The 18161-nt window shown below is 37.2% G+C and overlaps 1 protein-coding gene across 5 annotated transcripts in view; it reads right to left on the bottom strand.

The window, feature by feature from the left end:
• LOC306884628 (Golgi-specific brefeldin A-resistance guanine nucleotide exchange factor 1-like) overlaps nt 1-18161 on the bottom strand; it is an 85964-nt gene that overhangs the window by 28734 nt on the left and 39069 nt on the right. For all 5 annotated transcript variants that reach the window (XM_079440674.1, XM_079440673.1, XM_079440671.1 and 2 more), the window contains exons 4-5: nt 8570-8701; nt 651-769 (exon numbers count right to left, since the gene is read on the bottom strand). In XM_079440674.1, coding sequence (XP_079296800.1) covers nt 651-769; nt 8570-8701 — 251 coding nt within the window. The remainder of the gene's footprint in view (nt 1-650; nt 770-8569; nt 8702-18161) is intronic.

Here is an 18161-nt window from a genome sequence, read left to right on the forward strand (position 1 = left end):
GATGTTGACATACAGATTAAACTGAGATATAAGACATTTATAATGTTACAACAGATTTCTATTTCAAATAAATAAATTTAGAATTTTCCATTTATCAAAGAATCCTGAAAAAATGCATCATGGATTCCACAAAAATAATCAGTTGAATCATTTTCAGTAGTGATAACACTACAAAGTCAGCATATTCAGCAAGTGGATCAAAACCTTATATTAAAGTTGCCCTAAAAACAAAATGCTTTCTTGTCTTCGGACAACTTTGATGAACATTTTTGATCCACTTCAAATGTTGACTAGTGTACTTTAAAATGCGAGCTATTTTAAACTGTAATATTATTTCACAATAGGATTGTTTTTACTGTATTTTTGATCAAATAAATGCAGCCTTGGTTAAGTGACTTACCAACTTACCAACCTCAAACTTTTGAACGCTAATGTTCTTTTACATGCATTTATAAAAAAATAATTATTTAAAATCTGTATGACAATATTTTGTTTATTATATTATTTTAATATATTTATAATGAATATTATTATTGAAAATATTCACTGATTTAACCTTTTTTTTTTTTTTTATTATTACAAAACAAAAAAGTTGGCAATACCACACAATATTTAAGAGATCTAGGTGTGACTGTTTTCTAGTGCATTACCTGGAGGATTTTCATCAGCACCACCTCATCACTGGCAGGGTCGGTGCCCACAAATCTCGCATGTGTGACTGCGTCGGCCATGTTCTCGATGCCCTCTGCTGCCCCTTCATGATTGGCATCTGTGGAGGACAGGGACGGTGAAATGTAAAACAAACTAATATATCCTAATATATTCCCCCTCACTCTCTCAATGTTCCTGATTCTCAGCCAGATAAGTTGTACGTGGGTCATAATGTCATGACCATGGTTACATGATTAATCTTACACAATTAACCTGGTCACTGGTCCACCCCCACATCGCCATCAACTGACCACTCTCCATGTGAAGAGCGCCGAACAGCCATCTGACATCTAATCACCGGATGTGTACGCTTTTGTGGACGGCCAGGTAAATTGGCTGTCTAGGCAACGATGTTTTGAAACCCAAGTAGGGCCAGATAGCAGGCTGGATCCAGGCTGCTTTTTCTTTCCCATCGCCTTTAAAGAGCATTTCATTAACTAATAAGCACAGGCTGCCTGGGGAGGAGGCTGGGGCTGTGACTGCATGTAAAGCCTTGACACAAGAGTGCATTCCACTTATTAGCAGGCAAATAACACACAGAAAGAGAGAGAGAGACTGAGACACAGGACAGCCTTTACTCTGAACTCTGAGTGAGAACCCAGATAGTTATTAAGGTCTGGAGAAGGGCTTCAAATCACCCAACTCTTTAATAATTGCCCAGTGATTAAATAGGAGGACAATATACTGGTTGAAGCCATGTTCATTTCTACCACCGTTATGCAAAGTGTTGTCAGATATGAAGGAGTAGCTTGTGTTGTGTTGACCCTCTGCTAAGCCCCGCCCCCTGTTACTGTTGCCAACACTTTCAAGTGTTACTACAAGAGCCTGCCTGTTCTGAAACTATCAAACACAGAGAAACAATTGGATTAAATAAATGAATACAAAAATTATTATATAAAGTGCATTACATTTTTTTGCACTTAAATGTGTTGTTTTTATAGTAACAATGCTTAAAAACTATTAAAAGTGTAAAGAAAATAAAAGGTTTTTACATTGGAGACACTACAGGTAAATAGTATAAAAACTAAATAAATATAGCTGCAAGCAGTGATGGCGGGCCCAAGCCGTCAGTGCAAACGCCACCCCGGCATCAGGAAAACGGTGCCCAGCGGGCACATGGATTACAGTAACCCTCTGGCAGTCTGGTTTTAAGGGATACAGCAATTAAAGGGTTAATCCAAACCATCAACTCTGTGAAACACACACACAGAACAATATATAAAACTTTAGTAACACTTTACAATAAGGTTTCAGTTTTTAACATTAACTATATTAATTAACATGAACAGTAAGTACAGTTGCATGTGAAAGTTTGGGAACCCCTTGCAGAATCTGTGAAAATGTGAATAATTTTAACAAAATAAGAGAGATCACACAAAATGCATGTTATTTTTTATTTAGTACTGTCCTGAGTAAGATATTTTCCATAAGAGATGTTTACATGTAGTCCACAAGACAAAAAATAGCTGAAATTATTAAAATAACCCCATTCAAAAGTTTGGGCACCCTTGGTTCTTAATACTGTGTGGTTACCTGGATGATCTACGACTGTTTGTTTTTTTTTTGCTTTGTGATGGTTGTTCATGAGTCCCTTGTTTGTTCTGAACAGTTAAACTGAGCACTGTTCTTCAGAAAAATCCTCCAGGTCCTGCAGATTACAAGTTTTCTCCAGAACACTTTAATACAATATTTTATTAATTAATACAAAAATAATAATAATAATAATAATAATAATATATTAAATTGAGAACAAACATTTTTTCCATATATAAATAAGTTAGCAACAAAATATTACATTAACTAAATATTTAAAGCTGCAGTCCATAAGTCCCTTTGTTGCCATCTCTGTTTTGAAACTTCATGATTGGCATCTGTGCCAATTGCAGTTATTTGCTGAATTATTTTCTTTACATTAGTTTTGCTGCTTCAGGAAGACTTGCTGTGATCAATGGAACCATGAATCCAGCTGTCTACCAAAAAATCCTGAAGGACAATGTCCGGCCATCTGTTCGTGACCTCAAGCTGAAGCGAACTTGGGTTCTGCAGCAGGACAATGATCCAAATCAGCAAATCCACTTCTGAATGGCTGAAGAAAAACAAAATGAAGATTTTGGAGTGGCCTAGTCAAAGTCCTGACCTGAATCCTATTGAGATGCTGTGGCATGACCTTAAAAAGGCGGTTCGTGCTCGAAAACCCTCCAATGTGGCTGAATTACAACAATTCTGCCAAGATAAGTGGACCAAAATTCCTCCACAGCGCTGTAACAGACTCATAGCAAGTTATCACAAACGCTTGATTGCAGTTGTTGCTGCTAAGGGTGGCCCAACCAGTTATTAGGTTTAGGGGGCAAGCACTTTTTCACACAGGGCCATGTGGGTTTGGATTTTGTTTTCCCTTCATAATAAAAAAACCTTCATTCAAAAACTGCATGTTGTGTTTACTTGTTATTTTTGATTAATATTTAAATTTGTTTGATGATCTGAAACATTGAAGTGTGACAAACAAGCAATAAAAATAAAAAAATCAGGAAGGGGGCCAACACTTTTTCACACCACTGTATGTGAGGCTGTCAGTCACCGCACTGGTGTAAATACTGTACTCTGAAATCACTGATTCTAGCCCATGTCTTGGAATATATGACCCAAATAAGAGTTTTCATCGGATATTGTCATCTGAACAAGTAAGATGTCTGCCACTTTTGTTCTGACCAACTGAGGAAAAAAGCGGTGGTCACATCTAACGATCGGTTAGCTCATATCACATAAATCCAACCAAATTATTATTTGTTATACTTTGTTCTCAAATTGTTAATGTTAACAACATCAGCATTGCATGACTACGTTTATGTAGAGTGTATTAGCGTTACACGTAGATTTCAATTTCTGTACAGTCCAATCTCTAATTGTCATACCATTTAAATTTCAAATAAGAAATTCTTTTAACACAAAACGCTAATTATTCTTCCTAAGAACTGGTTCTCCTTAAAATACAAAACTTGTGTAATCGTTATTTTTAATCAAATGCACATTTAAAACTGGAATACAAATCTAATTTCATAAACAACCCTTTCTGGATTACAATCTGCCATCAAAATGATAAATTTAATTATTCCAGCAGCTGTGAGAAAAGGCTATTAATGATCCAACACCTGCAGGATCCTCACATGCGATACAGCCTACTAGCTGGGACAGCTTGGTGTTTACAGACGTAATGTAATGACGCAGCGGCATGCTCGAATTTCCTGCGAAAACCACTCAAATTAGAAAACATTATAATCTTACCGTTGTGAATCGGGCTAAGATAAAGTGATAGTTTTGAACACTGTCTGGTTATGTATTGCTCAAAAAATTGATTATGGCTAATTTTCAACCAAAAAAAAAGTTACAGAGTGCAGATTTAGAAGAATTTTAAATTGTTAACTATTTAACTAATTATTTTTACAGTATTTTTGATCAAGTAAATGCAGCTTTGGTGAATACATATTACAATATCATATGGCCTCCTGTACTGCATCTTATAGATTTATAGGATTACTCTGTATGCGGTAGGGCAGGCTATATGACAACACAAATGCTTTGTAAAATTTATGCATTTAAATGGTTTTAAACATCAGTATACTTTTTTTTTTCTTTTTACAAATGACTGTTTACGGAGTTAAATAACTTGATGTGGCACAGTGACTGAGAAACTAAATTTCGAGTGAAAATCTATGAGTGAACTGAACAATAATGAAGAGGCAGGCTCACAATAAACACGGGACCCCCGTCCAAACAGCCCATCTCCACGGAAACAAGAGCCATGGTCTATTCAGCACAACATCAGAAGTCATCTAAAATACTAATCCTCACTTGGCACGGTCTACACAGCCAAACGGGAGAGTCATTGTTGAAATAACTGAAGTCTGGGTGGGGCTGGAGGGTCTTTGTGCATGTGTATGAGAGTATCAAAGAGGTTCAAACAGCTGTCGTGTACTAAAAGGTTAAGTAAAAGTACATTCAGAGACCAGGGTGTCCCTTAAGTGAAAGAACTGCTCATCGCAGAAAAGCAAGCCTGCGTTAACAACTAAACCAGTCGTGCATGGGCACTAATCTTGCAAAAAAATAGCTTATGTCCAGTTTTGATCTGCTTGAAATCTGGTGTATCATGTCACAAATTATGTAACTTTTTAAAAATCCAGTCCCAACTTTTTAACTCAAAACTAGGTTGGATCTGAAAAGCACTTGACTTGACTAAACACTCCAAGTACACTGGTGTGTGTGTGTGTGTGTGTGTGTGTGTGTGTGTGTGTAGCTGTTGTAGTTTTTAGAGGGATAAGTGGCTGTGTAAGTGAGCATTCGGTTTGAGTACCGGCCTGGGAAAAAGAAGAGTGGGAATGGGAGAGTGGGAAAAGTGGGATCTGGATATCTGTCAATACGGCCGTCCCCCCGAGCCCACCGACCTCAGGCCTGAGATTGAGGGGAATTAGCCCTCGCCAAACAAATTCACAGGGTGGGTGTGTGTGTTTGGTGACAGTCAGACCCCCCAGTGTGCTGTAAGAGCTCAGGTCTCACTGTACACCAACAGCAGGACAGGCCTGGTGCGTCTGACTGATAAAAATCAGATGTGACTCTTGGTGAGAAAATATAAAATACTCCTGCTTCAAAAGAAGTCCTCGGTTTGAACGTTTGGCAACCAAAACTGCAACATACATCAAGGAGAGCTAGTCATAACTTCAATGTCCTAATGTAGGACCGGTGAATGCCTATGAATTCTCTATGGGGACCAACACAATATGTACCAAAGATCACTGTATTCATGTGTCTGGCCAATAGATGGCAGTATTCTGTCTCTGTACTGTCATGGTTACACTTCAGTAACCTCACAGGACTAGCAACTCACTTCTGTCCACTGTAGAGGACATCTGGGTTTTGTCAAGACTATGCATGCATCTTACAGAAGACATCCCGGACTTTTCAGAGAAACCAAATGTTTAAGGGTTTGGACCTTGAAAACCTGATTTTTGCATTTTGTCTTAAAAATACACATCTGGGCAAACAATTACTGAATTTTTAAAGATGAGGAGACACTGCACATAAATAGTACAAAAACAAAATAAAATTCCAATGTAATGAGATATTCAAAGTTACTACTCTTATTATTAGTTTTTGTTGTATTACAAGGTTTCTCCAAAACACATTAATACAATACTGTATTAATACAAAACCAATAATCATTTATTATAATGTGTTAAATTGAGAGAACTTTTTTCCATAAATAAATTAGGAGCACAATATTACATAAACGAAATGTTTAAATTTAAAAAAAAATTCTGTAATGCATTTCATATCATAGTCGAGCACATACGTGCATACTTTGGTTCATGTCTATTTAGATATTATGATTTCAGTGTTCAGGGAAATAATAATAACAAACAATAATAATAATTTTCCCTAAGTCCCAATGTCCTCTACAGGTGATATACAGTATAATAAAATAAAAAATAAAAGATTTTAAAACTGTAAATAAATGAATAAAGCATTAAAATATAATATGTATTTTATATTCATAGAAAGAGAGAGAGAGAGAGACCACACATCATATTCATGATCATTACTGTTATAAATAAATGTAAACAAATAAATACATTTGTCAATAATGACATTTTTTTTTTTTCTGTTTCCCAGGAGTATAAAGTTAGTCTTCAGCATGTCATCTACACAAAGCATACAATCCAACATCCAAAGTTAAGAGCCCTGTATCAGAGCAAGTTGTGAATCGATCAGGGCTGTTAATGTACCTATAGTGCGTGGCTATACTGTATGTCTATGGAATGCTAATTGGGAGTAATGATAATGTCATTCTTCATGGCAGATTAGTGCAGTCTGAATGAGCATAACCCATCAGTCAGCACACAGCCTCTCACATACCTAAAGGTCATTTAATCACACACTCATACGAGTGCATTAATATGTCACGCTCGTCAGGAGTGCTCACCTGGGATTAGCACAGCTCTGCGCATGTGAGAAAGAGAAGAAAAATAAATGTGTGCGAGAAAGAGTACTGAAGCTCTGCTGGGAAAAAAGGACTATATGTTACTCAAAAAACAGACAGCCTGATTACATGCGAAATTGTGCTCTTTCAATTCATATAGTATTTTCCAAACCTGAAAGAAAATTAAGGCAATAATGCATTAAAAAAAAAAACATAAGTATACTTAATTGCTTTCAAAAATGCTATATTTACAGCAGATGTTCTTCTGCTAATACTGTTTGAGAGCGTGACTTCATTTGTACTGTAGGAAATGTATGCATTTGTGACTACTATGCCTCATCCTAGATGTAAAGACAGGCAAGGTTTGGAGTGCAGGTTGCTATAGCAACCCTTCCTGAGCTTCCTGACGAGATGCTGGCATCATGGCTGATCAGGAACAATGGTGCATCTGGGGTGACAGCAGCTCTCACAGTGTCTGCCCGGGATTCATTTATTTCATCTGTGTGTCTGCGTCAATTGCATTCCAATAGAAATTTGTGCGAGTAACTTGCGATGAAACTTTAAGTTCAGTTATTTTATAGTCTAATTTATTTATTGTTTACTTATTTTTATATATCTTTTTACTTTCTTTTCCATGTCACAATGTCAATGTAAAAAAAAATTCTCAGTGTCACACATATACTTACCAAAAAATAGTGTCGAATCTTAAAGGGATAGTTTAACCAAAGCAATATCCTTACTACCTTTCTGGGCATTGAACGTGGTATCTATGAACAAAGGTCTTGGAACGACATGAGGGTGAGTAATTAATGACAGAATTTTCATTTTTGGGTGAACTAACCCTTTAACTCTTCTTGTGTTTTAAATCATAACTTTACTTTTGTTTAACATTTTTCTAAACCCTGAATCTCTTGTTTATTTCCAGGTTTAAATTAGATCTTTATTCAATGCAATGTAGAAAAATGAAATGGACAAAATTTCTACATCTCAGAAATCCACTGATTCTGGAACCGTGCTATATTACATTATGGGTTTGAGCACCTTTAACATTTGTAAAATCATCTTTTAGTTGTGCAATGCATACAGCTGCTTGACAACGGCCGTCATAGTATTTTTTTTTTTTTAAATTAGAGACTTGAACAGGGTGCTGCTTTCACACTTTGGCAGCATTTGGCCATATTTCTCTAACAAGGAATAGGACAGACTGTGCCGATCACAACTGCTGCAAAACAAGCTCTCCTGCGTCAGTGAGAAAATACAGTCCACTCATCAGGAACAGTGACTCTGGTCAAGTTACATCAGGGCTTCACCACTGAGAAGTGCACTCGGTAATGTAAAAATGTGTTGTTTACATTGACCAATGAGCTATGTGCTATTTATGATTAGTGTTAAAGTGTAACAAAAAGTAAAGACCATTAAAAGGAATTCAAAAATGCATGCTACCAAAAATCCTCATGTTCCAAACCAAATATGTTGTTTGTTATTTTCTTTTTTTCTGAACTTTCTCATTCAGATTTGGTACATCATGATTGGATATGATGCATGTGACTACATAGCTAAGAATTGTGTCATTTTTTGAGCCTGACTGCCCCTGGTCGTCATTAATTTTTAATGTATGAAGTAGCTGCTCAACATTTCTTTAGCGCTTCAAAGATGAAACTAGGTGAACTATTAAAGTTATCAATATTTAGGCTAATATGCATTAATATTCATACAGTATACACCACCGTAAGTTTGTGGTCTGTACATTTTTTTAAATGAATTTGAAAGTAGTATCTTATGCTCACCAATGTGTTCATAATCATGCTTAATTACATTTGATTTGTTATATGGAATTCTGGAATAATAAACAGCAGGCATTGTTTCTCAGGCATACTAAAAACTTACCTATCAGGCCATATGACAAAAACTTGTTGACTGATGTGAGAGCGAGGCCTGTGATTGGTCCAGTTGTATCCTCTGAGCGGACCACCTCCAGAAAAGGTCTAAGAAACACATTGGGTTCCACATCGAAAAGATCTGGAATGACAAGAGAAATCTCTAGGTCAGAGGAGGGCGATTCAACCTACTGACATAAACACATGACGAACGAGATACGAGTCAGTTACTATTTCCAGCTAGTATGACAAATTATTCAATTGCTAAGAATAATTTGTGACATACAGTATACATGAACGATGATTTACTTTACTTTTAGTCATTTAGCAGACACTTTTATCCAAAGCGACTTACAAATAAGAAAAAGTAACAAACTAAAAGTTAACACTCTGTAAATACTCTATACACACCCATTTAGGAGAGGTGTCTCACGACAAACCAAAGTGCATACATGTGCAAAAGATGCAAAAGGACAGAAAGGTAGAGCCAAGGAGGGGGTAAAGCGAGGACTGTTTCTTATTCACCTTAGTAGAGCTGGGTATCTTATTACAACTCTGTTTCCAAAAGCTCTTGTTTAAAGCAGCCGTGTAGGATGTAGGATTTAGCATTAATGAAAATGACTGAACTGGCCCGCTGAAGCAACAGCTGCTGGGAAAATTAAAGCCTCTCTCTCATCATTAAGGATGCAACAATACCGATTTTTAGAAACAGAGCAAGAGTAGTACTTTTCTGGTCTTTGCCGCTATTGATACATGTATTTTTAGTAATGCTATAAAGCCTAGTGTATTATATTTGATACACATTTCTGAGGCTTCTAAATGATCAAGATGCAAACCTTTTGTATATACTCTTCTACGTGCCCTCTATCACCCGATGGATACTTCATACTGTTTTAACAAATAAACAGCCTTTTAATACAATTGTAAAAATGTGCCACTTCAGGTTGTGGTTCATGTGTCTTTGTTGTGATATCTTTAGAGATTTTTACTAGAAAGCAAACTTCACAATGTTATCATATTTCAAGAATCTGAACCAATTTAGGTTCACTTTATTATTCATACTTTTTTTTGTTTTTGTTTTAAGAAAAATGGTTAAATTTGTTTGCAGCAAATGTGATCCATCAGACTTTTGAGAAGTGTTCACTTGCACATCTCTCAGTAAACACTGTATTGCATTGCATGTTTTGCCCTCCACAATAAAAACTACAGATCTCTGATCATAAACTAATCATTTAAACATCATCTTACTAAGACATATTAATGGGAGATAAAGAGTGACAACTGATATTTACACGCATTTTATTAAGTAGTCTGCTACACTGTTTAAGGATGTCATTGATTTATAATCAGACATTTTATAATCTATTAAAATTTTATTTGATTTTTTGACCACATAAATATCAGCGACTGTAGCAAATTACAAAGTTCTGTTCAGATTGGGCCTCGGAATAAAGTTTTTTTTTATATATATATATATATATATATATATATATATATATATATATATATATATATATATATATATATATATATATATATATATATATATATATATATATATATATATATATATCATTCTAGCCATAAAACCATGATTTATCAAATACAAAAAACTCAAAAAAGGCATACACAAATTAGATTTTGTCTGATGGTCCACATTTAATAAAACAAATACTCAATTTACAATATTTTTTTACAGTAATATCAATAAACCATTAATATTGAATCCAATACATATACTACAAAATTATATGGTTGTGCAGCCCTACACTTACTAAAAGTGCATAAAACATGCATATATTAAAGGACGAAAAATCAAATACATTCTGCACAGTGTGTCCCCATACAGTCATTTCTGATGAGAACAGCAGAGGTCAAGAAATAAACGGCCAGTTGCACGATACAAATTTAGGCCTGGAGCACTGAGTTTATTGATGAGCTTTTATAAGAAATAAGCCAAGTCCACCACACATAAAGCCTTAATCTAACAGAGCCAACAAAACACAGCTGCAGCCGAGGATGCAACATACTTCATTATCTCCGCCGAGCTCTTTATTTGTGGATGGGAAAGCACCCCGGGCCAATCCACCCGTGCGCGGGGAACAGCCCCTCTGAGAACGCCGGCGAGAGGGGGCGAGGGTTACCAAATACAAACCAGGTAAAACAACAGTGGAAAAATTAGTGGAGTCACGAAAACCTGCTGCGAGTGTCGAGCTGAGGCGCAGTTTGCCATAGCAATACTGGGCGGATTAGGGTTCCCCCGAACAGCTACTTTGACACAAAAAAACAACTCGTGACTTCAAAGCCCGAGTCGAGCCTCAGCCAATTTTACAGAGCGCACATATGACCGCCGAGTATTAGCTTGTGATATCTAATACGCCTGCGGCTTGTTTGGAGATAAAATATAAAATCATTTGAAAATTTCCACACTTTGTCTTATCCATGGCCAGGTTGCTTCTAGACTCTCTTCCAAAAGCAAATCTTCCCTCGCACACTTTCTTTGGGGAACTTGATGTTTTCTTTGTATTCTCATGGGGAAAGGCTCAGTAATGCTCCGTTCCTACAGTGAAAACTCTTTGACGGTGCTGCGGTATCTGATAACAAGGGTCTCAAGTGCTTACCACTTAACCCGAGTTCACAAATAGCGAAAGAAATCGTGGACGGCAGAAGAATAACAAAAGTTACTTTGAAATCAAGTCGAAGAAACGTTGGCGAAGCTTCGAAAACACAGGACAATATAACTCCGCTGTTAACGCGTTTCTTCAACCCCAGAAACTTTTAAAGGTAGGCTTAGACTATATTACTTTACAGTGGAAGAGGGAGTCTGGAGTGAAGTGGGTGCGATGAAGGGAGAGGGATCTCAAATGAATCTGTCAATAAAGGCTAATAAAGTCTTCATCAGAGGCGATCACCCCGTAAGTGCCACCTTCACCGCAGCTAGTCTCTCAGATTGGAGAACTCAATTGTGTTGTATTGATCCAGCCGGCCATCAGCAGCCTGTTGTTCTGCCTCCCCCCACGTGCGGCAATCTTCTTAAATAAAGGCTAAATATGACTCAGTACTTCAGTGCAATCTCCGGGGCCACGCAGGGAAATCAAGAAATCGAGGTGGTGGACCATGATGGTGAGACAATCACACAATAACCAGGGTGACCTCTGTGTGACATTGGCCAAAATAAAAAAGGGATTAAAGTCGGTCACCCATCCATGTATGCTCCGGCTAAGGGTTTTGAGTCTCCAAGTATGTGCGTGTCCTTGGAGAACAAGCTCAGAGAATTGAGCAACGGCACGGCACAGCTCCTAACAATCTCCCTTAAGATTAATTTGTGCCTGTACATAACTAGCAGAGGAACTGTTAGCAAAAACAGAGACCATCTCTCTCATTTTAATGGTATTTATTGCTTCATTATGCACAAATACCACATTTTCATTGGATTTCAAGTTTTGGAAAACGTCACGTTTTTCCCACCGCATTGGGAATTGTGCAACTGCCCGTTCTGTTGTGCTGGCTGTAGGTCTAAACTCTGATGAGTGGACCGAGTCAGGTTTAACAGCCGGCCTGTGCAGCAGAGTGTGACTGGTACCTCTGCAAATAGCCCCGGACCCTCGGGCCCCTGGGAGCACCTAGAGGAGAAGATGCCGCCGCCACACATTACATATGCACATCAATTGGCAGTGGTGCAGAAAGGGCTTAAAACAGAGCACAGTTTAAGCGGCTGAGGGTCTGAGCTATAAATGTTTGTAACAGCAGAACAACGTTGAGAACAGCACCGAGAAAGCACATTAAAGCAGTGTTTAACTGACTTAAATGCATTCTGAGGAGCAGTTAAAGCAAGTCTTTTAAATGTCACCTTATAAATGGGTTTGAATTCAGGATCAAAACATACATTTCATCATTTAGGTTTTATTGTTTTAAAGTTGGCATGAAGTGAAAATAATGAATCCAGATACCAATGACAGACTTCTTTCTGATGACGTATGCAGGACCTCTATAATCATTTAGCGCACTTAAACCCGCCCCTGTATGCTCGCGTTTATCTGCTTCTATTTTTGAGGCCGATTCCCACATTTCAAAATCCAGACAACAGACATCCTACATTTTTTTGTTTCCGATAATCATTTACACTTATATGTACGTCACAATACAGAAGAAAAGATCTGCTGCTTCTTTGGCATTGCTATGCCCTTTGATTTTAAAACCCTTTATACTATAAATAAACAACAATGAAACAAGTAAAATGATTTATCTAATGATATCATCATTTAGTTTCAAGTTGACTCTTGTTCAGTGTTTCCTACAAGATGTTATTTGATGTGAACCTGATGCCAAACTTATCTATTACTTACATTTAAGCATTTAGCAGACGCTTCTATCCAAAGCAATTTCTTATAATGCTTTGAAAATATACATGAATAATATCTTGATATTAGATAATATATTTTTATTTATTAAATTACATTGTTTTTTTTTACTCTTTATTATTTTAAGGTATTATTTTTTATCCATAAAGCTCCACATAAAAGGTAGTACATATTCAAATCATCATTCAATTTATTAAATTATTCAAAAATAGGTATTAACTATTAAAATAAGCCATTTTATGAATTTCCAGAAAGAAAGAAAAAAAACTATTTTGACATTTATACAATGATATAAAATGGCTCATAATGTAATAAGCATTAACATTTTGGTCATACCACCCAATATATATATAGCTATATAGCATTAGTAGGTAATTATTTAGAGACTATAAATATTCTTCTGCTCTCAAAGGAATGAAAAAGAAAACAAGAGATTTCAAATGACTCAAATGATCGAGTTTCCTAAACTGTTTGGAGATTTCCCCCCTGTAGTAAATGTAACTAAAGCACCACTGACAGATCAGAATTCCATAAGAGCCACATTACATCACAAAAACAAGAGGCGGCAATTTTCCAACTGACTTTATAGAGCAATGTGTGTGTGTGTGTGTGTGGGGGGGGGGGGGGGGCACAGCTATTCAGAGCAGCAAATGATCAGGCTACAGCAGCAGTAATACAAACAGTGGCTGACTCTCAGTACTAGACCTGCTGGGCCTTTGTATTTGCCTAATTTAATCACAAAAGAATGAATAACTTAATTTGTCAGACTGCTGTGTCACATATTTTAGCCAATCATACGGGCCAAGTGTCTTCTGTCAGGCTGAAAACAGCTATGGTTGATTGATCAAACTCTTTCAACTGTTACCGAGGAGTACAAGAGCATACAGAAAAACCCGTTTGGAAATTTGTGTAACATTTCTATACTCTTTGAATAAAAGAATAAATGAATGTGCATCGAACCTAACCCACTCACTCCATACAGACAAGCGCCAATTGAAACTCAATTGAGACACAGTTGACAAGCTCACGGTGAAAATTACATCCAAACAAAACGACCCTCAGCCCACAAGGGTTGCGAATGGGGGTGAGCATCCCGTGACCAAGCCAGCAGCCCAAAACCAAACACTGATGGTTATTGATCTGCTAGTGGAATTAGAGCTGGGTCTTTCCAGCAGCCTGCTCTAATGCTGCGGGAGATGGGACGAACTAACAAGGCCAGCACGGCTAAAGCAAACCCAGGGAGACTTCTCATCTCAGGCCCCAAACACAGCCTGATCCATCTGCGGGGAGGAGTTTGACGCATGTCATCACGCCTGCTCTTTTCTCTCCAGCCTCTTGAAGAAAATTGGCACTTGTCGAAGAGGGCAATTAGGTTGTAACAATGTTATGGAACTCCATATGGTCGTTCGGTACAACCCACAGTGGTGTTTTATAAATGCGTCGAACAATGCTCACCACAACCTAAACAGGCAATTTGAAAGCCCCAGAGAAATTAAAACTTTTCAGAGAGCTTCCAAAGTAACTCATTGAAGATGTGTTTTACCCTCACAGTGCGATATCAAAGCTGTATTTTAGCATGAAGGGATGAAATTTGTATTGCATTGGATGTCGAGGGTACATCTGATTTTGCCATTTGGCCAAGAAAAAGGAAAAACAGCTTAACTTCATAGATAAACTCATCACCTCCCCAAAAAGCTTTGAAAAGTAAAAACTAACAAGAGCTCTTAAAAGCCAAACTGAAATTGAATACTGCCGTTCAAAAGTTTGGGGTCAGTTATTATCCTCATTTTTATTAATGAATATCAAAAGTAATCAAAAAGTCAACAAAGAACATCAAAAGTGGCAGTAAAGACATTTATAAATGTTACAGACTTTAAGATTTTTATTGCAAATAATTGCTGTTCTTTTGAAATTTGTTTCCAAAGAATCCTGAAAAAAAGGATCACAAAACGATTGTCATAAGCTGTTTCCACAAAAATATTATCAGCAAAAAGTGTTTTCTACATTGATAATAATAAATGTTTCTCGAGCATCTAATTCAGCACTTAGTACACTAAGTAAAGCCTGTAAGATAAGGGGACCAATATACCATTAATAAAGGAATTTCCATTTAGATTTTTTTTTCACAGGTATTTTCCCTGTATTAAGAATTATGCATTTTGTATTTTAGGGTTGAAGGACATAAAATGAACAGATAATGTCTTGGCAGAAAATGAACAGTACATTAACAATTTTCCTGCAAATTTTCTTCTTAGTGTATTATTTCTTAAAGATAATTTGACACTGGAGGGCTGCTAAATTGAGATAATTTCACAATACTACTGTTTTACTGCATTTTTGATCAAATAAATGCTAGGGATGGGTCACAATTTTCGAATATTCGATTAGTCGATTTATTCATAGAATATCAAATAGGTTGTGTGATTATATTTGTCTAAAAATTCCCCATGTTTTCGGTGTTGATGGGGTGGTTACGCGTAAGCAGAGGTAAGCGTTGCCAATAACGCACCTAAAAGCTGTCAGACAACAGAAGAACACGCTCTCTCACGTGAACACTGTAGACTTGAAACTAAGAACGATGTCAAATAAGAGCTCTGTGCGGATCACAAATATCCCTGACTGGGTTAGAGGAGTGCTAAATCCGTACTGGGAAAGGCACGTAAAACGAATAACGGGTTCTACGGAGCCACTAAAGGGACATATGGTTAGCCGCATGCTAGAGATAGCCCGTTACATTACAGTACATGCAGTTTCACTTACCAGCAACAGAGTAGGAGGATGGCAAATGATTTGTAGATCCTGAGCACCACTGATAAACATCTAATCTTGTAAAATGTGTGATAAGTACTGGCGCGCCATAGTATAAACGTGATTGTGAATCTCCAAAGTGAAACAAACAGTCGCGCACACACGAAAAGCGTTCTCAATGCCCTGCATATTAATAACGGCTCACTGATGGCCGCAGTTAATATACAGTATAATTACCAAACAATATAATTGCGAGAGAAAGTATTAGAATATATTTTTTGCGTGTGTGCATGCATGCATACAGGGAACGGGTGCTATTTTCGAATAATTTCCAGCGATTTCGAATATTAGTTTTGCTTGAAATGCCCATCCCTAATAAATGCAGCCTTGGTGGGCATCAGAGGCTTTAAAAACACACACACTACTCACTACTCCTAAACAAACAACTCACTACTCCTAAACAAACAACTCACTACTCACTACTCACAAACAAACAACTCACTACTCACTACTCACAAACAACTCACTACTCCTAAACTTTTGAACAGTAGTTTGCCAGTAAAGCATAGAAAAAAGGAGAGAGGGTAGACCTTTATAAATAACATTAATTGTTGCAATGCATCAAGAGGCCTGTTCTTCAAGATCAAAGCTCTTAACATTAGGTAAGCTAATGACAAGGGGGTCTGGAGAAGTGGTCTTACATTAAACTACTACTGACCGGGAGCCCAAAGCACGAGGAGGAGTGTGTTTTTTATGTGAGGAATGAGAAAGTGACAGCACAGCATTACCTTTACTGCACAAAGATAAACAACTGGCCTGTTTAGCTAGCCCTCACCCCTAATCCCAGCCTTTTCTGCTCTCTCCTCCACCTCATCACTCTCTCCTGCACTCGAGGGGTGGCCAAGGCTTTGTTTGCTGCACCTTGAGGCTAATATTAAAAAAAAAAAAAGTGCAGAAGAGATTGAGTGACAAAAGCAAACAAACAAACAGCAGGGCTAAGGGCGACCTTTGACCTAGGGGGCTTTGCTCAAATCACCCTCCAGTCATTCTGAGCAGATTCAAACGCTGTTAGTTTTGACAGAGGTGAAATGCTGCTAGTGTGAGAATGAACTCCACTTTGAGGAGGGAAAAAGACAAAAAGAGGGAAGAAGGGAGAGATAACTGCTGTAATATGAAGCCAAACATGTTTTTTTTTTTTTTATCTAGACGAGACACTGATAAAACCATCAAAAGCTACAGATGCAATTTTGTTTCTGACAAATAATAAATTATAATAAATCTTTCTTGAGCAGCCAATTAGCATAATAGAGGGATCATGTGACACTGAAGACTTGAGTAATGGCTGCCAAGTATTTAGCTTTTCCATCACAAGAATGTCACATTTTAAAATAATGAAACAAAAAACATTTTTTCATAATATTGCACTGTATTTCAAATAAATGCAGCATTGATGATACATAGTATAAACTGATAAATAGTTTCAGATTATGGTTAATAACTAATAATGCAATTACAAATCTAATTAATAATTTTGATAATAAACATTAATGGTCAGAATTTTTGTTGCATTTACAAAACTTGTCAAAAACATACACTTTGGACCTTACATGTCATTATTAAATACTGTATTATACTATATTATAACAACTTTCACAAAACATTTAACAGCTTTAATCTATTCCTTCATGTAATATTTCTTTTTAATTGGTACAAAACCAATTATTAAGAACTTATTGGGGAAACAACAAGAGGACCCCAGTCCAAACATGATGCATTCACAAACCATGACTTCATTAGTGCACATTCCCTGCCTAGCCAGCACCTGTTATCCTGCAAATAAAATGTATTTTTTATGCTGCATACTTTGAACAGAAGCCACATTATTCCGGCTGACCACAGAGCGGAGAGGAGCCAGGCAGTGAAGAGCAGGCCGGAGCATACAGTAATGTGTTTCACAGCTTGCTGTCTACTCATGATGGATGGACTTGTGCTCCAAAATACTTTACGCTCAATCACCTTATAAATAACGGATGTTTTATCATGCTGAATTAAAACATTTGAGAGATGGCAAGCATACGGTTTCCAGTTCCGCCGAGTGTGCGTGTGTGAGTGTCTCCACAGAGCGCTTCCTGAGGAATGTGCTGCTGAAGGTTACTTCCTGGGCTCCAGAAGTCTACAGTGGGAAGTCTTCAGGAAGCATCCCAGTAGCATTCAGAGTTGATTGACTGCGTGACATGGTGGCGGAATGATGTGGCCATCACAATGTGGCAAGAGTTTCAATTCTGATACATCACTAATCATGTAAAGCTGCAACAAATTTTACAATACCACTTGCCTGATGCATCTAGACATGGAGATTCTTTTCTTCTGATGCAATTCAGTGTATTAGAGTTCACATTTGGAAACATCCAAGTCCGTCTCTCTTCCTAGGAATATCCCTTTATAAAACATCAGGATTCCAAACAAAACAAATCCATATAAATATTGCTCTGT

The sequence above is a fragment of the Barbus barbus genome (genome assembly GCF_936440315.1).
Source record: "Barbus barbus genome assembly, chromosome: 18".
Classification (NCBI taxonomy): Eukaryota; Metazoa; Chordata; class Actinopteri; order Cypriniformes; family Cyprinidae; genus Barbus; species Barbus barbus.